General features: G+C 35.0%; 1 protein-coding gene across 1 annotated transcript in view; it reads right to left on the bottom strand.

Moving 5' to 3' along the window:
- XPR1 (xenotropic and polytropic retrovirus receptor 1) overlaps positions 1-24,224 on the bottom strand; it is a 239,905-nt gene that overhangs the window by 197,890 nt on the left and 17,791 nt on the right. Inside the window, exon 2 of the mRNA XM_032319240.1 lies at positions 11,979-12,030. Coding sequence (XP_032175131.1) covers positions 11,979-12,030 — 52 coding nt within the window. The remainder of the gene's footprint in view (positions 1-11,978; positions 12,031-24,224) is intronic.

The raw sequence follows: 24,224 nt of genomic DNA, 5'->3' as shown, positions 1-24,224 counted from the left end.
AGACAGAGATCACAAGTAGACAGAGAGGCAGGCAGAGAGAGAGAAGGAGGAGGAAGCCGGCTCCCCGTGGAGCAGAGAGCCAGATGCGGGGCTCGATCCCAGGACCCAGAGATCATGACCTGAGCTGAAGGCAGAGGCTTTAACCCACTGAGCCACCCAGGTGCCCCAAGACACCTTTTTTCAAAGAGAGAAATATTCTGTGCTATCCAATAAGGTTGCCTTTAACCTCATGTGGCTACTGTGCACTTGATGATTAAGGATCAGAATATTCCATTTTAATTTTAATTAATTTAAATAGCTATATACTACTACTGTATTGGATGGTGCCATTATAAGTCAATGGAGAATTAGACTTATTAATCAATCTGCAATTTATCAAAAGATGGATCTTATTTGGGTCCCTATTCAAACAAATCTTTTTTTTTTAAGAGTAGAAAACACTTAGGAAAATGTGAATCCTGTCAGATATTTAATATTAAGAAATTAGTATTAATATTTTTATGTGTAGGGGCACTTGGGTGGCTCAGTGGGTTAAAGCCTCTGCCTTTAACTCACGTCATAATCCCAGGGTCCTGGGATCAAGCCCGGAATCAAGCTCTCTGCCCGGCAGGGAGCCTGCTTCCTCCTCTCAGCCTGCCTCTCTGCCTACTTGTGATCTCTCTCTGTCAAATAAATAAATAAAATCTTTTTTAAAAAAGTATTTTTATGTGTATCAACTCTACTTTGGTAATGGGGCCAGAGATTATCCTTTAAAAGTAGTTGCAGATATATAATTTCAATCTGTAATATAAATTCAAACTATAATATAGTTTGAATTTGCTTCAAACTAATTGGGGGATGGAATGAAAGAAGAATAGGCATTGTACTGATAATGACTGAAGCTGCGTGATGGGTAAATGGGATCCTGGATACATTCTCTATATTTGTATATCTCTGAAAATTCCCATAGTAGAAATTTTGGAGGGAAGAGGGGACACTTAACTTGTATTCTAGGAAGAGGTTTGCTTTTGTTTCCCCCAGGAAGGAGAGTAGATACTAGAAATATAAAAGAAATTCTTAGGAGGGATGGTTTAGATACTTTACAGGTTAACTCTGGTTACATGCTAATAAACTGTCCTTTATTTTTTAATTTTATTAAAGATTTTATTTATTTATTTGAGAAAGAGAGCATGCAAGTACATGTGAGTGGGGAAAGGGGCAGAGAGAGAGGTAGAGGGAAAGGGAGAGAATCTCAAGCAAATTCCTTGACCAGTGAGGAGCACAACACGGAGCTCCATCCCGTAACCCTGAGATCATGACCTGAGCTGAAATCAAGAGTCAGACCATTAATCAACTGAGCCACCCAGGTCCCCAAACTGTCCTTTATTTTATACACTCAAGCCTGACTGTCTATTGAGCAGCTGTTTACTTTTTGGGTGTCATAACTGAATTTTTCTTTGACATCATTTGACGGTTCCTTTCAAAGTGGTTAGATTAGAATGTAAAACCAAATGCTTCATGTGGACCTGTAGATGATGTGTTTTACAATTTGAAGTAAGAGCATTACAATGTACTTTCTTTCAATTTAGATTTAGAGATGTGGTAGGACAAAAAAACACTACCATCACCACCCCAGCCAAAAGACATCCATGTCAAATCCCTGGAACTTGTGATGTTATCTTATTTAGGGAAAGGGTTTTTAAGATGTAATTAATGACCCTGAGAAGAAATCATCCTGAATTATCTAGGTAGCCTTAAATCCAATGACAAATGTCCTTAGATACACAGAGGAGAATAAACAAAGTAGAAGGCAAAATGAAGAAGCAGAGATTGGAGAAAAAGTGGTCACAAGCCAAGCAAACAGGCAACCACTAAAGGCTGGAAGCAGCAAGTTCTCTTCCAACACTCCACAAGTGCAGCTGGATTTCAGACTCTGGCCTCCAAAACTGTGAGAGAATAAATTTTTCTCATTTTAAGGCACTAAGTTTGTGGTAAATTGTTAAAACAGCCACAGAAAACTAATACAAGGAATTAACTACTCTTTCAAATATTCCTTCCTCATATTGGCTCAATAATTAGAAGCTATTGTGGCTCTAATTTTTTGAGCATCTTTTCCATTTTGAAGGCAGGAATTTTTGTTTCTTTTATTCAATGATGTACATCTACTGCTGGAAGCTACTCACTGATCATAACTTTTTATGTTTCTTTCCACCTTCTTCAGTGGCATTCTTTCATTAAACAGCTATAGTGGTCCTGCCCAAAGAAAACAAAGAGCATAAAGAATAACTTATCTTACTTTAAAGTCTGCCATCTTGAAGCTTTAACAATTGTTCCAGATGTCCAATAGCTAATTAAGGAAACTCTATCTGAAATCATCAAGTTCATTCATTTGATATATTATCTTTTCCTCTACCACACAGAGTATATACCAATAATTCCCAAAGCTTTTTTGTTTCATGATTTAATGTTTTATAATTATTCCCTCTACTTCATGACCTCTGTCCCTCAAACTTACAATTTTTAAAAAAAGGCACTGTGTGATACAGTATTTTTATATGTTATTGATTTTTAGAAGGGAAGGAAAAATTGAAACACTGAAAACACTTTACTTTTGTGGTATGCAAAGAAAGGATTATAAACCTGTGTCCCAAGTGTTTCTTCCTTTCTTCTAGCTTGTTACCTATATGCTACTCAGACTTGATAATCATTTTTGTCACATCATTTTACGCCATACTTACATCATTATCTTGTGTTTTAGCAATGACCATCCAATTATATTTAATTCTCTTTTAGTAAAAAAGAAGGCATTTCGTCAACTTGAAGAGCAGTACTATTTACTATTCAGAAGCACGTCTTTCGTATTAGTGAACTAGCCTGAGGTTAGTAGCACCTTTATGGAACACACAGATTATTTTTGCAGGTAATAATACTATCTAGAAGTGGCCATTTCTGCAATATACATGAATATGTAATTCTACTGCACTTAAATATGAAATAATACTCTTCAGAAATAACTTCAGTATACACCTGAAACTAATGTAGTGTGTGTCAACTGTACTTCGATTTTTTTTAAATCCAAAAGAGGAAAGAAAAAGGAAGGAGGGGAGGGAGGGAGGGAGGGAGGGAGGAAGGAAGGAAGGAAACAAGAAAGGAAGGAAGGAAAGAAGGAAGAAAAAAAGAACGAAAACTTTATTACATGGTTTGAATATCAATCAGATCTTATCCTTTCTTAAAGAAGTTAATGAGAGGATTAAAAAGTATATCATTGATATAGAGATGATAATTATCTTGTTGGCTTGGCTCTTGTCTCAACTTTCACTCTTAGCCATCTGTATTTCTCAATGGCTCTAAAAACAAGGTTGCAACGACTACAAATGAATCAGTATTTCATTTTTTCAGTTAAACTCTCTACTAGTCGCTGGTATATAGTCTTCTCATGTAATATTAACCCATTACAAGCAGAAATATTTTTGAAAATCAATAATAAATGACTAAACAGTACTAACAGACAAGTGGAAAAGACAATCTGAAAATATAGCAAATTAGACAGAGCTCTCCCTATTATAAATATAAAATAGTTTTATTTCCAGTTCAGAAGAGTCATATAAATAATTTTTAAGGATGATAATGATACACAAAATGGAAAACTGGGAGGAAGGGGAGATACAAGATTATAAATATGAGAAAAGTAATATATTATGAATGCATAGATTTGACAGTAATCACACACATGCAAAAACTACTTCATGAATTTTAGAAATGCAATTCAGTCTTCCATTCTCTAAAACTAAAAAGCAAGCTCACATCTGTTAAAACAACAAAGACCTGGGGACAGAGGTGAGGTAGAAGAAGATGCCTGAAGTGGACTCTGTCCATTCAAGCATATAATCGTAATGAATAATTTACAAGCATACTTTCATCATCAATGCCACTAAGAGCTGAATTCTAAGGAGCTTAGGGAGACTGTAACACATCTGCTAACCAAGCTGAATAAGCAGAGGAAACCTAAGCAAAAATGATCCAACAAAACCTGTTTACAAGACTGGGGAGGGCACAGGAAAACAAAAGACATGGCAGAATAGCAGAGACTGGTGTAGTTGTGGTCACTGACTTATGTCCTTAACTGTATCTATTCATTCCGCTTCAGAAAATCAGACAGTTATATTAAGCCAACTGAGTCAGAGAGCTGTACTAGGCTAATATTAGCTATATAAACTCCCCATCAAAAAGAATATAAGGAGAGGCAGAGTGTGAAAGGAAAACAAAGCATCAGTAAATCTTTCCATTTTAACAAATAATCTAAAAAATATATTCCACTGAATAAATATTCTGCTGAAATATATTAAAAAATTCTAATAATTCATACATGATTTTTCAGATTTATGCTTATTTCATTATTTTCAAAAGAAAGCATATCAAACACACACACAAAAAAAACCCCACAAAAATAAGCCGGTTGTCTTACCAAAAATAGTCACTCAACAGCTTATAAAATAATGATTTCTCAGCAGTCAAATGAAATTCAACGCTTGGCATCAAGATAACACAATGCCACAAAAACACAAAATCTTTAAATGAAGATCTCATCTGCTTTTCTACTGGTTTTAAAGAAATGCTACATGTGTCATCTCAGACTATACCTTATGAAATTACAGCATTAGCATTATAAAACAACAACGAATAATATGCTTAGCCATCTAACCAGAAGGCAAAATTCTGCATCTCAAGATTAAGTTAAAAATCAAAAAACAAAAATAAAAACAAGAAGCAAGCTAGGCCAATCTACTCCTTTTTTTTCCACCACAAATAGTACTTTGGCTTCAAAGAAGATTGAGGGAAAGGATTCATTTTATTCCTACTCATTGATGTGCTCAATAAATACGTAAGGTATTTCAGATACAAGGTATCAAACAAAAAAAGACAAAAATCTCTGGTCTAAAGGGACTTATATTGGTCTCAAGAAAACTAATAAATCTGGGGCGCCTGGGTGGCTCAGTGGGTTAAAGCCTCTGCCTTCAGTTCAGGTCATGATCCCAGGGTCCTGGGATCGAGCCCCACATCGGGCTCTCTGCTCAGTGGGGAGCCTGCTTCCTCCTCTCTCTCTGCCTGCCTCTCTGCCTACTTGTGATCTCTGTCTGTAAAATAAATAAATAAAATCTTTAAAAAATAAAAAGCAAATATATTTAAAAAAAAAAAGAAAAGAAAACCAATAAATCAATGAGAAAAATAAATACATAAGATACCAGAAAGTGACAAATAATATGCCAAGAAATAAATAAAATGGCATGATAAAATTTATAGTGACTGAGTGGCTATATAAGATTGGATATTCACAATGCCCTTTGAAGGACATAGCCACAAGAATTAAATGATTCTCCTCAGGTAGAGAGCTAAAAAGCCTTGTTCTAAGAGTAAACTAGACCTAATTTAGGTTTAGAAAGAAAAGCAAAATGACTAGAGCCTAGTAACCAAGGGAGAAAATGGTAAAAGGTAAGGTCATGACCCCAGGACCAGATTATTTGGGGTCCTTTGGTCAGAGTAATAAATTTCTACATTATACCCTTGGACTGTAAAAAGGAGCCTTATGAAACTCCACTGTCATGCTTTTTGTAAAACTGCTGTTGGGGATACTAATCACCACACCTAATACTCTTCATGAAGGTCCAAAGGAAGAATTTCTCTTAAATCTCATGGTCATTAACAGAAGAACTTTTTCTTTCTTTCTTTTTTTAAGATTTTATTTATTTTTTTAAGATTTTATTTTTTCTTTTTTTAAGATTTTATTTATTTATTTGACAGACAATAGCAGCGGGGGGTGAGGGGTGAGAAACACTAGCAGGGGGAGTGGGAGAGGGAAAAGCGGGCTTCCTGCTACACAGGGAGCCTGAAGGATCATGACCTGAGCTGAAGTGAGATGTTTAAGGACTAAGCCACCCAGGTGCCCCAGTTGAACTCTTTCTGAGAAACTGATATAAATCTACCTTATGTGATGTTAATCATTCTCTCATCTATCTCCTTAACCCCAGAAAATTCAGAGCTGAATTTACAATTAGCTTCTAGCAATTGTATAAAACCTTAAGGCATCTATATTTTTTAAATAAATGTTTTCTTTCAGAATAGTTTAAGATTTACAAAAAAGTTACAAAGATAGTCCAGAGTTCGCATATACCCCCCACAAGTTTCCACTATCATTAACGTCTTGGTAATTTGTCCCAATTAATGAACCAAAACTGAAACATTATTATAAACTCACGTCTATAATATACTTAGATTTCCTTAATTTTTACCTGATGTTCTTTTTCTGTTCTAAGATCTTTAAAATATCTAAGTCTACATACTAAATTTACTGGAGCTTTATAGTATTATTATATCTTAATTTCTCCCTTATTCTAACCCCTGTAACTCGTATCACCCAATAATTTTAATTCTATAAACTGCCCCCAATACTTCTGGGAACCACGCGGAATAACAACAACAACAAAAATGAGCAGAGAGAGAGTTCTTAAAAGATAAAATCAGCTTTTCCCCAGCAAGTCATACAGTTCAGTATTATTCACTATTAACACTTCATAAATCTTTTAAAAATACAGAGACTCAAAAAAAAATATTCAATTACGGGGCACCTGGGTGGCTCAGATGGTTAAGTATCTGCCTTCAGTTCAAGTCATGATTCTGGGGTCCTGGGATCATGTCCCGCATTAGGATTCCTGCTCAGTGGGGAGCCTGCTTCTCCCTCTGCCTTTCTCTCGGTCTCTGACGACTAAATAAATAAATAAATAATCTTTTTTACGCGCACACACACACACACACACACGCACGCGTGCACACACACACACACCCAATTAAAAATTGCATTCAAATATATCATTTGGATAAAAATGCAAAGTCAATATAAAAAAGTCACTTTTATGTTTCAATATTGGTTTTTTCCTCTGGAATTCTCTCTTTTTTAGGTACATACAACATTAATGATCCTGATTGTCCTTATTGAGCCATGCAACATTAATGTGGTCTCAGATCACACAAATCTAAAATGAGGGTGAGGCAAAATGATCTTATGAAGTCCCTTTCAGTTAGAAATGTCAATGATCTCTTAATTCTGTGACCTAGGTTGACTGTCAGATGCTATTTTGCTGTCACAAGTAAAGAGCAGAAAACAGTAATGCTTCTAAACAAAAGAAAGTATATTTTAAAAAGAGAATGTCAAAGCCTGAAGCTTTACTTGAAATTAAATCAGAGAAAAACAAAAATTGATTAATATAGTATATAAATAATATTAGTATATAAATTTATATCTATATAAACTATGTAAATCAAAAGTACCGTGGGAAAGGGGGAAATTCCCCCCCAAAAAAGTTGTGACTATTTACCCAAGTAGATTAATTTCATAAAGTGGCTGAGATACCAAATGGGGAAAGACAAAAAGCATGAAAGAAAAGGTAAAAAAAAAAAAAAATTAATTCATCATTTTATATTTACCACTAGTTCTCTATTATTGAAAATTTGACTACGTCAAATGGGTATTGCAATTAAGTGGTCTCTTTTCACATCTATACTAAACTGTTTTGTCTCAAAATAATCCTGTTAAGGTGTCACTGATTTTCTGCTGAGAACCATTAGCTAGCAGCTTCAATTAACCTGTCCCAAATACCCAGTACCTCACTAGCAGCAGGAATTGTAAAAACACAATAGAGTTTAACAGTTTTTCATGTCACTTTCCAAAAATTCCTTGAAACACTATTCTACAAAAGACTGACTCCACAGATTCTAAGTGTATACCTGATCTTGACATTAAAAAAAGATCCACATGGAATTAGAGGGTATCATGCTTAGTGAAATAAGTCAATCGGAGAAAGACAACTATCATATGATCTCCCTGATATAAGGAAGTGGAGATGCAACATGGGGGGTTAAGGGGGTACGAGAAGAATAAATGAAACAAGATGGGATTGGGAGGGAGACAAACCATAAGTGACTCTCAGTCTCACAAAACAAACTGAGGGTTGCTGAGGGGAGGAGGGTGGGGAGAGGGGGGTGGGGTTATGGACATTGGAAAGGGTATGTGCTATGGTGAGTGCTGTGAAGTGTGTAAACCTGGCGATTCACAGACCTGTACCCCTGGGGATAAAAAAATTATATATATATATTTTTTTTTTTCATTTATTTATTAAAAACATGTGTATTAAAAAAAATAAAAATTTTAAAAAAGATCCACAATTCTAGTCACTTTAATATTCTCATTCTACTGTCATGGTATGCTGCTCTACAAGTCTTTCTGCAGGAAAAAAAAAATGCCAATTTAAATACTAAAATGTTTAATTATTAATGCCATTATTTAAAAAATCAATAAATCCTATGAGCTTTAACATGGAATTTAAGTCATCTTCTAAGTCACAGAATATTTCCAAATGTAAATAGTTAACAAAAAAACAGATTATCCAGAAGAGTAAGTAATGATATATATCAAAAGAGATTAAAAATAAATTGATAAAGAATGCCTAAGAATAAGTCCTTAAGCTTTCTTATGTATATTGTTTTGGAATATGAGCACTTCTTAATTACAATTATAAGACATCTACTTTAAATAAAAAGAGACCCTTTATTTTTCATGAATCAATATATAAATGAATGACACGTGAAATTTACTCTGAAAGATGAATGCAGCAAAATACCATAAATCTGAATGCTTATTTATTTGAGTAAAAAAAGCAACTTCAGGTGAAAATGTCTTAATTTCTTAATGCACTGAAATTATTTTGTTTGGTGGGGTTTTTTTAAGTGAGGAAAAAGCCCACTTTATTAACAAAGGGTAAAGGCACTATCTTGAAATGTCCTACACAGTTGCGAGAAAATGACTCACTGGTATAAAAAATTGTGTCTGTGGTCAACTTCTTATCAACAAAGTTTCATATACTATTCCTTTTATCAAATAAACCACTTCACTCTTACAGAACCCATTTCAAGTCACCTTGAACGAGAAAGCTATTTATTTTACTATAACTCATCTAAAGTAATAAGTTAGCAAAATTTTTCTGTTTTTATAAGATTTTATTTATTTGAGAGACAGAAAGAGTGAGCAGGGGGAGGGCATCAAGAGGAACAGACTCCCCACTTGAGCGGGGGGCCTGATGTGGGGCTAAACCCCAGGACCCTGCAATCACGACATGAGCCGAAAGCAGATGCTTAACTGACTGAGCCACCAAGGCACCCCAGCAAAAATGTTTTTTAACTTGAATAATGATGTACCTTATAACCATTCAACACATGTAATTATTCAGTACAGCTCTTAATTACTTAGATTTGATTCAATACAATAAACATTTTGAAAAATATAAACGTCCTCTGGATGCTATAAAAAACAAATGCTCCTGTATTCTAATAGATTAATCTAATTATCAATGAACTTAAGAATCTTGTAAACCTACTGGCTAATTACTATCTAAAAGAAGTTAGCATTAATCATATTGATCTAAAATTATTTAAGATTTATGGCAGGGGTTCTAGACTTTGGCTATTTATTAGAATCACCTAGGAGAGTGTAGAACTATCAATGCCTGAGCTTCACTCCCAGATCCTACTTTAATTGGTTCGAGATGGGAACAAAGTATCAGTATTTGTATAAAACAAACAAAACAAACACAGGTAAACTGAATTAAACATACAGCACAATTGAGAACTATCAACTTAGGATATACTTCAGTTGTAAGACAGAAAAAACTTGCTCACTGGCACCAAAAGTTTTAAGTCTACTAAAAACTTAAGGTGTAGGGGAAAAAAAAAAAAAGGTGAAGAAAAAGAGAAAAAAGCATTATTTTAAAACAAAATCAAGGCCTAGCAAACATTTTGCCTTTAAAAAATGTTAAAGTTGGGGCACCTGGGTGGCTCAGTGGGTTAAAGCCTCTGCCTTCGGCTCAGGTCATGATTCCAGGGTCCTGGGATCGAGCCCCACATCGGGCTCTCTCTGCTCAGCAGGGAGCCTGCTTCCCCCTCTCTCTCTGCCTGCCTCTCTGCCTACTTGGGATCTCTCTCTCACTGTGTCAAATAAGTAAATAAAATCTTTAAAAAAAAAAAATTATCATTCAAATTTAACACCACAGAAAGAAAGTAAATTAATATAGTATCACAATCAAATGAGACAAAATTATAGTCAATAACATCTTCTAACCTCAATACTACACAGAATAGTGTTTCTGTAAACCACTTTCCAATACCTTCGATTCTTAAGTACCTCAAAAGAGAAGAATTCATTTAAGAAGATATAGTTACATGGCTCCAATCTGAGATTAGAAAGAACAAACAAGCGCAGAATATTTCCCTTATGAAAGCAGCATATACATCTGTATGATCAGCCACAATACTCTCTTTACAACAGGGCCCAAAGTTAACATCTCTGAGCAATGAGATAAAAAAAGTTCTTAATTATAAGCATTTTAACATATTATCACAGAATTCAGTTTCTCTCTAATAACAGTTAAAAGTGTATGAAAATCACTAGCAACATGAGCCGGCATGAAGGGATGAATGAGGATCACCAGAACATGTCAAAGTAAGTTGGTTACAAACTGGGTGATAAAACGTACAAGAAAAACTAAAGATAAGTAGCCCAACCTTGATAATAAAATTAAAAGAACCAATAATAAAAAATTACACAGGATGAGGGAACCAGTTAAACTTCCATGTAATTTTATTTCTCTTAAAATGAAATTTTAAGAAAATTATTTTTAAAATATTTTGAGAGGTACTCTTTAAGACATAAAGAACATTTTGATAAATAAGTACTTTCTGTTAAACATTAGAAAATTAAATATATTTTAATAATAAATTAAATATTATTATAATCCAAAATTCAATGACATATTATAAAACTAATACCCAAGTGCTAATACCCTGGTAAGGATTTCAAGATGTTAAAGGAAGCACATTTTGAATGCAGATGAAAGATGTAGAATTCTATGTAATTTTAAAAAATGAGTTGTGGTTTTTTTGTTTTGTTTTTTTTTTTTTTGCTTCGGGAGTAGAATTCAGTGATTCGGCAAAGAAATGAGATTTTTAATTATAGACCTATACTTTTATATTAAACAACTTAAGCATCTGTTACATGCCATAAAAATAAGCCTCCAAAAGCCTGTCACTAGAATGACTTCACAGAATTCCAGTTTGGTGTCTTATAAATATATTAATCTATACACACGATCTAGATTATTCTTGGTATATACTTTTTCACATTCATCCTTCCTGAGAAAAAGGTGATATGAAATTTTAAAAGATTACCCAGCATCGGAGGAAATACTCTCTCAAGAAATAACTGTTGAATTAGCTCCATTATTTAATGACATAAGAACTCTTACAACTTTAAATTATAGCTGTCCAAACCTACCAAAGGTTAAACCCATAAGGAATGAGCTAGTGAGCAGAAGCTGAGATAACAGAAAAGCTCAATAAAGGTAACTGGAGAGACAACTACTGCCCTTAGATCAGCAATTTTTTGACTGCCGAAGTGTGCACATGCATTTAGATACATGTTTATATCACCTACACACATATACACAGTAAATACGCTTCATTGTTTTGTTTACTAATCCCAATCTAAAAAAACATGGCATAAATAGAAAGGAAAAACTAAATTGCCCAGACTAATTATGGACTAAGGATTTACTAAAGGATGGATGGATGAACCGATGGATGGATAGAGAGACAGATATAAAAATATACTGGGGGGAAGGGAGATGATACAGATAAGAACTTTGACTCTAAACCAGTATCTGTGATTCACAATGCTAAGGTGATTCAAGGACATTGTAAGGGATCTATTTTAGGTAAATGTGAGCTTAACAAACAAAAAGCTGACTGAAATATGAAGTAATCATAACATATATTTTCAAAAGCATAAAAGATCTGTATAACAGGGCAGGATTTATTAGTTTTCTACTACGCAGTTTAAAATATCTTCCCTTAAAAAGGGATTTTATGTGACTAAATTAGGGATTAGTACATCTTACCTTCCACAGAAGGTGCCTGATCCTGAGCTGAATACAGCATATCCTTGAAAGCCTATTAAAAGAAAAAAAAAGTGCATGAAATAATGAGTAATCTTTAAACTAACAGCATTTGATGCTAAACAATTACTTCTTTTTTAATATCCAAACTACACAATCCAGACTACTAAATTGAGAATTTAGTAATATACTTCAATTAACTTTAGTAAGCTGAAACCCAAATACTATACTTTCATATCAACCCAGTATTGTCCAATCTTTAAGAAAATGACTAATATGTACACTTTAAAAATTAAAGGGCATTGGGAACAGAATGAAAACTCTCCTGAGAGATCATAAACTCTCTTGACTAAAAAAAAAAATAGCGAGAGAAACTGAGAACAATGGTCCAAAAGGTATATATGGAACAGTGCTTAAGAAAACATGAAACAGGGCGCCTGGGTGGCTCAGTGGGTTAAGCCGCTGCCTTCGGCTCAGGTCATGATCTCAGGGTCCTGGGATCGAGTCCCGCATCGGGCTCTCTGCTCAGCAGGGAGCCTGCTTCCCTCTCTCTCTCTCTCTGCCTGCCTCTCCGACTACTTGTGATTTCTCTCTGTCAAATAAATAAATAAAATCTTTAAAAAAAAAAAAAAAAGAAAACATGAAACAATGGATACAACTTTTTTCTTTTTGTAGTAACATAAAATTTACCATCTTAACCATTTTCACATTAACAATTCAGTAGTGTCAAGTACACGCACATGCTACGTAGACAATCTCCGGAATTCTTTTTATCTTGGATACAGTCTTCAATGAAGGTGTGGAATGTCCTCCATAAGAGTGCAGGACTATAAATATATTTATAGATTGTTTTTCTTCCAAACCAGTGAATTAACTACCAATAATATTTAGGTAATTTGGATGGCTGCAGTTTGGTCTCCCAGTAAGTGGTTTGGGAGCAGTAATGAAAATCATTTCCCCACACCTATCAATATAGTAGAATCAACTGAGTGGATAAGGCTCCAATGCTGAAGAGCTGGTCCTAAACAGGTGGCTATATCCAGTCCCAAAGCTTCGAAACTTCAAATACCACCTAACACTTGGTGATTCCCAAAGTGGCCTCCAACCTCCCTCACCAACTGACATTTGGAGTCAGATAATTCTTTGTCTGGGGGGAGGCTGAGGGGCTGCTCTGTGCATAATAGGATTTTTAGTATCATCCCTGGCATCAAGAGACTCACTAGGCTCATCTAGATACCAGTAGCAACACCTCCACCAAAACTGTAACAACCAAAAATATCTCCATATACTGCCAAATGTCCCATGAGGGTCAAAATCAACACAGCACCCCCACACCCAGAACCACTGCCCTAGAGTCTTTCAAGCTTAACCCCCCACCCAAAAAAAGGAAATAAACATTCTGGGTAACCCGTCTATATTCAAATCTAGTAAATTATATTCTTCCCAAGTGAATTTATCATTTGCTTTAGACCAGTGACCAATCTGTTAGTTCTCTGACTAACCAAGCTTGACAACATATGTAAAAAAGTTTCCCAATGAAACAAAATTAAAATTTTTAATCAATACATTTTTGTTCATTTTAACCCTTTTTTTAAAAAACATCTTCATAGGAAAACTATGTATAATTAAATATTTTAAGAGTGCACATGCTTAAAACCTTAACATTCAGTAAGATTCACTATTTATATAAAATTTGAGACACTACAGTAATGCAATTGTGGTATAATAAAAAAATATTTGCTCTTTGTTTCAGGTTCCTGGCACAAATTTCTGAAACCTTTAGAATCTACTCTCTTTTATACACTGAGACAGTTCATGGTGGGTAGTGGGGGGTGGGGGTGCGAAATAGCTTCAGGGTGGTGGTTGGTCCCCAGAAAAACTGACCACCTGATTAATGTGATTAGAGGGTTAAAACTTTCAGCCCCACCCCCAGATCTCTGAGAAAGAGGGAATGGCTGGGGACTGAATTCAATCACCAGTGGCCAAAGATTTGTAGTCACCCAGGCAGAAGTATGGGTATCCTGGGTACCCCATTTATAGCTGGCATCTCAAGTGAGGGCAGTCTTGGGGGACTAAGCCCTTATCCATGGGGTCTGTGCTAACTCTGGATAGTTTGTATCAGAATTAAAGTGAATTACTAGACACCCAATTGGTGTCAGAGAAATGGTTATCAGCATCAGAAAAAAGAACTGGGGGCGCCTGGGGGGCTCAGTGGGTTAAAGCCTCTGCCTTCAGCTCAGGTCATGATCTCAGGGTCCTGGGATCGAGTCCCACATCGGGCTCTCTGCTCGGCGGGGAACCTGCTTCCCTCTCTCTCTCTCTCTCTCTGCCTACCTCTGCCTACTTGTGGTCTCTGTCTGTCAAATAAATAAATAAAATCTTTAAAAAAAAAAAAAGAAGAAGAAGAAGAAGAAGAACTGGTCAGAAGAGGTATCTAAAAACACACAAACAGAAATCTTTTTTTTTTTTTTTTTTTTACAGAACCTTCATTATTGGATCACAACTTTTCTAAGATTACCTTTGAAGCTCAGCCTAGTGTTTACTGACCACTAATTCTTAAACTTATTTATGTACAAAAGCCCTAAGTATATATGACAAAGGTATGGAACTTCTTTGAAGATCAAAGTATATACATTCACTATTTTCTTTACAATTTCAGATGTCTCAAGGACCACTAACCTCTGGTCTAAAAAAAGAAGCTAGTCCAGAAGATTTTATCAAACATCTGAAAGTTGTCAGTTTGGACTAGAATTTCATATTAAAAATCCTACACAAGTATAGAGTGGTGGTTATGTTAGAGTCTTCCATAAAATATTTCAAGAGAGTAAATGAATAGATTACTTAGAGGAAAGTAAATCTCTAGATAGAAAAATATAAGAAGAAACACATAAACCCAGGCAGAGAATGTTTACAAAAATAAATCTATTATGGGAACAGGTAATATCGAAGACTCAAATATCTGAATAAAGTTCTACTTCTGGAGTATAACAGGCATGTGTACCAAAATTAAATAATGCTATCAAGAACGAAATAAACCATTAATGACAAGCAGGATGACTTCTACATAATAGAAGCTCAATAAATAGTTCTTGAATTCAAAAGCCTTTCTTCCTCAAAGAAAATTATTTTAAAAATGAACAAAGCACACTGCAAAAGGATACTAAGCAGTAACTTACTGACATATTACGAAAATGAATTAAATTTGCAAAAGGGAAGCTTACTAAATTAAGTTTTTAAAAGATGATTAAAATTCTATAAAAAGAAAAATGATAGCCTTCATTTTTATTGTAAAACTGAATCATAATTTCATTTCAATCAACACAACTCTCAGTAAAATCTGGGACAATTCTTTCTGCTTCATACTACTTCGGTTTTCCTCTGAATAGAAACCTCTAAGTTTTTTACTATATTGTCTACAAAACTCCATAAACAGGATAGATACCATTCTTTTCTTGTGACATGAGAATAGCCCCCAATTAGGAACTAAGAAGGGGAAAAAACCCTACAAAGTAATGTCTACATTAGTATCTATGTATTTATAATATGAAAGCACTTGCCTGGGTTAGGAATAGTAAATCCAAATACATAAAAAAACACATTCAAAGAGGTTCCTCAATTTATGCTATTTTCCTTTAAGGATATCCATTACTTTATATAAAACTCTGAATTTGCAGGCACCTGGGTGGCCTTAGTCTGTTATGCATTTGACACTGATTTTGGGTCAGGTCACAGTCTCAGCGTTGTGATCCAGCCCGGTGTTGGGCTCTGCACTGGGCATGGAGCCTGCTGAGGATTCTCTCTCCCTCTCCCTGCCTAAAATAAACAAAATAAAAACACCTCTGAATTTGTATAATAAAAATCAATATACATTCATGTGCATTACATAGATTAGATTTTTTTAAAAGATCTATTTATTTACTTTGAGAGAGAGCATGGTGTGGCGGGGGTGGATGAGCAGATCCTAAGCAGGTTCCCCTTAAAGGGCAGACACCGAAGCTGGGCTCAGTGTCACAACCCTGAGATCACGATCTGAGTTGGTATCAAGAGCCAGACACTCAACTGACAGAGCCTCCCACACACCCAACAATAAATTTCTTGGATTTTCAAAGGATTCAAAGCAATCTTTTATCTCAACATCTCTACTGTAATCTGAGTGTTAAATTGTTTCTGTCATGTTATTGAAATATATGTACTAAGACAAAACTCCTTTAGTGCTTATAACAACTCATATAACAGTAAAATCTTCCAAATTAAATCCGAACACAAGCACAAAACCAATACTATTCAACCAACATTAACATGCAGGATAGAAAGGTTTGCTGAAACAAAATCTCAACTGCCAACACGAATACAATGCTGTCATTGTATCTGCTCTTCTAAATTTGGAATGCCTGTATGACTATTAGATGTGATATAATCCTCTTACTACCTCTCCCTACTATGAGGTAGCATAGTACAGTGGGTAGGAGTTATGGAATTGGACAATGTGTATAAAGACCAACCCTACTATAATAGCTATGTAAGCTTGGGAAAATTAACTTCTCTGTATAACAATGTCCTCATCTGTACAACAGAAGTGATCACACATATCTCACAGGTCTATTTCAAGAATTAAAACCTCTTAAAACACAAATCCTTATAATAATGATAACTCGTGGTTATACATGAAGAGTATTTAGAACATTAAAGATACTCAAAGAATGTTAGCTAATTAATGTGAAATACCACAAAACTTAGATCATACACTGGGTTGTGGCATCATTTGGCGATCTACTATTTGGACATAAATAAATCATTTATGCATTAGATATACCTCAGTTCCAATTAACTCTTCATAAGGTAGTACAATACTACTTAGAGCCAACATGACCAAACAAGTATAAACATGGTTACTGCAATCTCCTGGCATTTACTAGTTTATAAGACAGTCATCTAGATGATCTAGAATATGCTATGACATTTTCAGAAAATCCCTGTCATGAACATACTCTATTTTTAATTCTCATGGGAAATCGACAGACTCCTAAGAAAATAATGCAAATCCCAGTTTGCATATGCTTTTTTAACAAGGTCTCCTAATTATATTAAACTTTCTACTATACACACACATACACACATACACACACACACACACACACACACACACAAATATATATCTGTTGTATGATATAGGGTATAGCTCAAACCTAACATGTATGTTCAATAATACTGCCATTTCAAATTTCTTATGTTGTTAATTTTTAATAACACATAGTACATCATCATTAATCCCCCTTGCAAAGCACAAGCCATTTCACAGGCCTTTTCACAAACTCAAATCAGAAGCTAAAAAAAATTCCTGCTTCCGGGTGGTATATATACACAATGGAATATTACTCACCCCTCAAAAAGAATGAAATCTTGCCATTTACAACAACATGGATAGGGCTAGAGTGTATTATGCTAAGCGAAAAAAGTCAGAGAAAGACAAATACCATAGGATTTCACTCATATGTGGAATCTGAGAAACAAAATAGATGAACATATGGGAGAGGGGGGAAAAAAAGAAAAAAAAAAAGTGAGAAACAAACCACAAGAGACTCTTAAAGATAAAGAACAAACTGAGAAGTGATGGATAGAAAGGGTGGCAGATGGGCTAGATGAGTGATGGGTATAAGGAAGGCACTTGATATGATGAGAACTGGGTATTGTCTGTAAGTCACTGAATTCCACTCCTAAAACCAACACTGCACTGTATATTAACTAGAATTTAAATAAAATTTTGAAAAAATGGAGAAAAAAACTCATACCTCCTATCAAATCGCCATTAGCCTCATATATATCATACTATAAATATTAATACCTCCATCAATAAAATATCTAACCCATGTTGTCCTCATTGACTTCAATATTCAAAGTCAGCACACTGGAATCTAATTATTGATTAATAAGCAATGAAACAAACAGGCATTTAAAGAGGAAGGGAAAGGAATATTTATCATAAACCTTCAAAACAATCATAATCTTGGGGTGCCTAGGTGGCTCAGTCATTAAGTGTCTGCATTTGGCTCAGGTCATGATGCCAGAGTCCTGGAATACAGCCCCACATCAGGCTCTTTGCTCCACAAGAAGCCTGCTTCTCCCTCTCCCACTCCCCCCACTGTGCTCCCTCTCTCCCTGTGTCTGTCTCTGTCAAATGAATAAACAAAATCTTTGAAAAAAATCATAATCTCTATTAAAAGTGTTTAATAATTAGATAAAGTTTACATCACCAGCTTTTTTTAATCTGAAAACTTTTCTAAATGGAACTTGTGAATAACAGAATTTTGAAATATTTTCCAAAATATGTACATCATGAGCTTATCTACAGTACGCCAGAAACTTATTTCTTTTTCAATTATTTCTTTTTCAGTTTCTACTTCCTCTTTATGCATTACCTTTTTAATTTTTTCACCAGAAATACTGAGTATTCTGTGAATAATGTACAGGTCATTACCTGTGACCTGGTTTTTGTCTCATTATTTAGAAATCAGGCTTGTTTTCATGATACTGAAGTGTTCAGGGCAGTTCTGCAAATCAAATTATAAACCTCAAGAGGGCAGCTAGCATTCTCATGTGTCCTATACAAAGAGTCACCATCTAATTAATGCTCATTTCTAGCCCCATATAGAAATAAACCAACCTAGCTCTGTTTTTGATGACAGAAATAAGCTATAAAGTCAATAAAAACTCTTACACAACTTCTTATAATTTAATATATTAAAGTTCAAAATTAATGTACCCTTGTACAAACTTAATACAAAACCCTATTTTGATTATGCATGGGCCAATTTTCATAGAATTCAAAAGCACCCCATCAGCAAAAGGCAATTTAATATGCAAAAATTGTTACAACATAAATTATAATTGAAATTATTAAATGTATAAAACATATAAAATAGGAAGATCTAATTTGGAACATGTCATGTTATATTCACATTTATAAATTACTGCACTAATATATTCTCACATTCACTGACGTGGCTTTTATTATTTCCATGTGGATATCTCCCAAAACTATATTGTCAGCCACATGTCTCCTAACACAAAATCAGAATGTCCAAAATTCATTTCTTCCCAAAGCCTGCTGTCCTCACATTTTACACTTCTTTTAATGCCATTGCCAGTAGCCAAATCGCACAGATTTACCATCTCAGTTATCACTCACTCAACAAATATTCACTGGGTATCTACTATGTGCCAGGCACTGCTCTAGACACCTGGAATGAGGTGTCATGAGGAAAATAAAAATCCCTGTCCTAGCAGAGTTAACATTCTTTTTTTTTTTTTTAAAGATTTTATTTATTTGACAGAGATCACAAGTAGGCAGAGAGAGAGAGAGAGAGGAGGAAGCAGGCTCCCTGCAGAGCAGAGAGCCCCATGTGGGGCTTGATCCCAGGACCCTGGGATCATGACCTGAGCTGAAGGCAGAGGCTTTAACCCACTGAGCCACCCAGGCGCCCCCAGAGTTAACATTCTTACATTCTCCTTTCTACCCATCAGTTTAGTGATCTGATTCAATCAATGCCACTATCACAACCTCATTTACATTCATTCTCTCCTATCTTTTTACCTACACTATTTCAGTGAACTCTTCACTGGTTTACCAATCTATAAGTTTTCATCTCTCTAAAATATCTTACAAACTGCTGCCCTATCAATCTTCGCAAAGCATCAATCTGATTCTCCAGCTTAAAAATTTACAAAGATTTCCCAACAGCCACAAAATAAAGCTCATAATCCTCTGCTGGTCTCTAAGGTACGCAGAATGGTCCAAACTATCTTTTAGGCTTATCTTCCAAACTGAAGAAAATCACTTTCACTTTCATCTGACTTTCAAAGCCAGAATGAATTATTTATTATTATAATCACTCATTTGGGGGACCTCAATATTTCTTTCATCTTTTGCCTTTGTTTATAACTATTGCCTCTACTAGAATCCCCCACCCTAGCCACACCTTTAAAATCTAATTTCCAAATCTTAACTATTCTTCAAGGTCTAGATCAAACCTAACCTCTTTTATGCTTTGTCCTGGTTTCTCCAGGTAGAAATTATCACTCCCTCCTCTAAAATCCTACAGTACTCTATATGAAACCATTTATAGCACTTAATATTTCTACCTTATGTTTTAGTTATCTGTGTCACTTGTTCCCCATATGAATGTAAAGTCAGGGTTTTAGCCACCTTGCTTATAACTGTATAAAAGAGGCACACCATAAATATTTCTAGAGTATTAATATCATCATTAAGGAAGTTACCAAGCTTTATTCATTCAATGAACATCACTGGATTTCTGCTCTGTACACTATGCCAGGCTCTGAAGAAATGATGACTCAAACAAGAAGTCACTAGGTAAAGTAGAACACAATATGCTAAATACTTTAAAAAAAATAAACACAGCATATTGAAAGTCTAAGGCAGTAGCAATGGAAGAAAAAAGCAGGTGAAATATGGGAAAGAGAGGGATACCAAGAAGCAAAAACCAAGAAGCAAAGAAGAAAGACTAGACAAACAATGAAACATGAACTAAGGGATCTAAAGATCTCCCAGATTTTGAGCCCAGGTAAAAAGAAGGATGGTTCCTGATACTACTAACTGACCTGAAAAAACACAAAAGAAAAAACTTGAGGAAAAAAAAAAAGAAGATAGGCATTTGGATGACAAACCATTTTGGGTATCTATAGGATAACTGAGATAGTAGACAGATGAAAATAGAGATCTACAGTTTAAAAGATACGTCAGAGCTAGTGGTTAAGAGTTGGAAATCTTACATAAAGATGATTTGAAACTGCCTAAGCTCTAGGTAAAAGCAATTTCTCAGAAAGTGAGAAGTGGTCCCAACACATAAACTTTTGGAATACAAACCATCAGAGAAGACACCGAGGAGAAAATCAGATATATATACACAGGGCCACAAAAATTAAAGGAGCATTTCAGGAAAGAAGAGATATTAATCAATGGTATTGTAAAAGTGTCTGTATGGTAACAGATCATAGATGCACATGTGGTAAGCAGAGCATAGTGTGTAGAGCTATGGCACGTTTTTATATTATTACATCTAATTCTTACCATGTTATATACCTGAAACTAATGTTAACACTGAAAAAAGAAAGAAGAGCTTTAATAACTATCAAAAGCTGCTTAGAGAAGAGGTACCTGCACCTTCATGTTCAGTGCAGCATTTATTCAGAATATCCAAGACACGGAAACAACCTAAGTGTTAAAAGATAAAGGGATAAAGAAGATGTGGTATATCATATATAATGGAATATCATTCAGCCATGAGAAAGAAGGAAATTCTGTCATTTGCAACAATTTGGACAACTGCTGAGGGCATTAATCTAAGTGAAATAAGTCAGAGAAAAATACTGTATGATAGCACTTACATGTGGAATCTAAAAAAGCCAAGCTCAGAGAAATCTAAAAAAGCCAAGCTCAGAATACAGTGGTGGTTACAATGCCTATGTGTTGGGGTACTGTTGTTGGGGGGGGGGGGAGGAATAGTCATTAAAGGATAAAAACTGCCAGTTATGGGCACCTGGGTGGCTCAGTGGGTTAAGCCGCTGCCTTTGGCTCAGGTCATGATCTCAGGGTCCTGGGATCGAGTCCCGCATCGGGCTCTCTGCTCAGCAGGGAGCCTGCTTCCCTCTCTCTCTCTCTCTGCCTGCCTCTCTGCCTACTTGTGATCTCTGTCTGTCAAATAAACAAATAAAATCTTTAAAAAAAAAAAAAAACCTCCCAGTTATAAGATTAAGAAGTTCTGAGAATCTAATGTACAGCATGGTGATTATACCCAATAAACCGGTATTATATATTTGAAAGTTGTGAAGAGAGCAGATCTTAAATGTTCTCACCACAAAAAAGAAATGGTCATTATGTGATGGGATGGAGGTGTTACCTGAGACTATGGTAGTAGTAATCACTTTATAATAAATTAATTAAATCAATATGTTGTATACCTTACATTTATATAGTGTTATGTGTCAATTATATCTCAATAAAACTGGAAAAATAATTTAAAAAGAAAACTGAAAACATCTGAGTTAAGTAAACAACAATTGAGAAAGGGTTCATTATACTAATAATTCTTCTGTCTCTTGAGCTGGATGGTGAATATAGATGTCTATTCTATCCAAATGGAATGCTATCTCTCTATCTAATTGGAATGCTACAACTGAATTATAAAGAAAAGCAGCTAACATTAGAATGCCTACACTCTGACTCTCTACTTTAGAGCCTGTAACTTAAACTATCCATATGTAAGATTTAAAAAAATATGACCATAAGTTAAAGGAAAGAAAAATAAAACACTGCTTAGAGATCAAAAAGAAAGAGACTAAGAGGATATTATTAGATCTGAGGATTAGGAGCTCACCTATAACTATCAATAAATGGTTTCAGAAGAGTGATCAGGCTTAGATTAGATTGGGTTGGGTATACATGAGAGCTCAGGAAATGGCCACAATTACTGATCAACAATAAAAGCAATTATAGTTATTACATTTACTAAATACCTACCGTCCGGTATCATTTTGAGTATTCTGAATACACTGCTTTAATTTTTTAACGCATTAACTCTAAAAAAACAGAGCTTTAACTCTTTAATGCAAAGGCATTTCTCATTTTACCACTGAAGATTTGAGACTCAGGTGACTAAAGTATCTTGCCCAAGCACTGCAAATTCTATAAGCCATGCTTGAGAAAAAGACACATAACCCACTATTTCAAATGAAACCCTATTTTCTAAGATTTACCTCTATTTCTGATATTCTTCCCTTTATTTCTAAAACTTTTCTTAACCATTAGATTTTTATACCAGGTGGACCAAATAGCCCCTAAGTCTAAGATGACTCCCAAAGATTCCTGCTTCCTGATGATAACGCTCTTGTGCAACCCCTCCCAAACCAAACAGAGCTGACCTCTATAAACAATAGATTATTGCATAAAAACAGAGTGCTGCTTCCAAGGCTAGGTCATAAAAGACACTGTAGTTTTCATTTTGCTCTCTCTTGGATCACCTATTCTGGGAGAAGCCAGCCACTAAAAAAAACAGAAGCAGCGCTATAGAGAGTTCTGAGTGGTAAAGAACTGAGACCTCCTGAAAAACAAAACAAAATACAACACAAATTTGCATACCATCTGAGTGAGCTATCTTAGAATTAGATCCTCCAGTCCTAGTCAAGCCTTGAGATGACTGCAGTCCCAGGTAATATCTTAACTGCAACCACACACAAAAATACTCTGAGCCAGAACACCCAGTGAAACTGCTTCCAAATTCTTAACACACAGCAACAGCCTGAGATAAATGTTTATTATTGTTTTAAGCTACTAAGTTTGGGGGTAACTTGTTATATAGCAATAGATAATTAATATATGAGGTAGATTTGAAAAATACCTTTATGTCACAAAATGTACATGTTATTAGATAATAACCAATATCTACTCATCTTGATCAAAGGAGCTAAGATTCTTATTCCTATAAGTATACAAAATTATATAAAGGAAAATTATGACAATTTGAAATGATTTATTTAGCAATTATAAGCAAAATTGCATTCCCATATGTCAAAGCCACCAACACTGTAATTTCACTTACATTGAATGCCCTTGGGAAGTCATGCAGCCGCACTTCTAGGCTGGAGCAGGTCTGACAGAATAAATCAGCATCCTCCTTGTCTAAGAGTACTGTTCTGATGATAAAATAAAGCTGATAACAAATACTCTCTCCTAACTAATTAAATCTATATGGCTCATTCTTATATTTATTGTGATAACAGGTGTAAATTCTGAGGGCAGAGAGCAATCTCACTTTAATTTTTATAGGCCATAGCGTTTAGCACAGTACAAATTGAAAATGTGCCTGGATGGCTCAGTTGGTTGAGTGACTGCCTTCAGTTCAGGTCATGACCCTGAAGTCCCAGCATCAAGTCCTGCATCTGGCTCCCTGCTCAGCAGGAGGTCTGCTTCTCCCTCTGACTTTCCCCGTTTCATGCTCTCTTCTCATTCTTTCTCTCTCTCAAATAAATAAATAAAATCTTTTTTAAAAATATATTAGTAAACTTCACAGACTTGGTAACACAAAACCTAAGTGTCCAAAATCAGCACACTGGTTTATTTTTTCAAGTGTTAGCTATTATTATTTTTATCAAATTCTTTTTTTTAAGATTTTATTTATTTATTTGACAGAGAGAGATCACAAGTAGACAGAGAGGCAGGCAGAGAGAGAGAGA

This window comes from Mustela erminea, chromosome 17 (assembly GCF_009829155.1).
Source record: "Mustela erminea isolate mMusErm1 chromosome 17, mMusErm1.Pri, whole genome shotgun sequence".
NCBI classification, from domain to species: Eukaryota; Metazoa; Chordata; class Mammalia; order Carnivora; family Mustelidae; genus Mustela; species Mustela erminea.
This window is presented reverse-complemented; position numbering and strand designations above follow the sequence as displayed.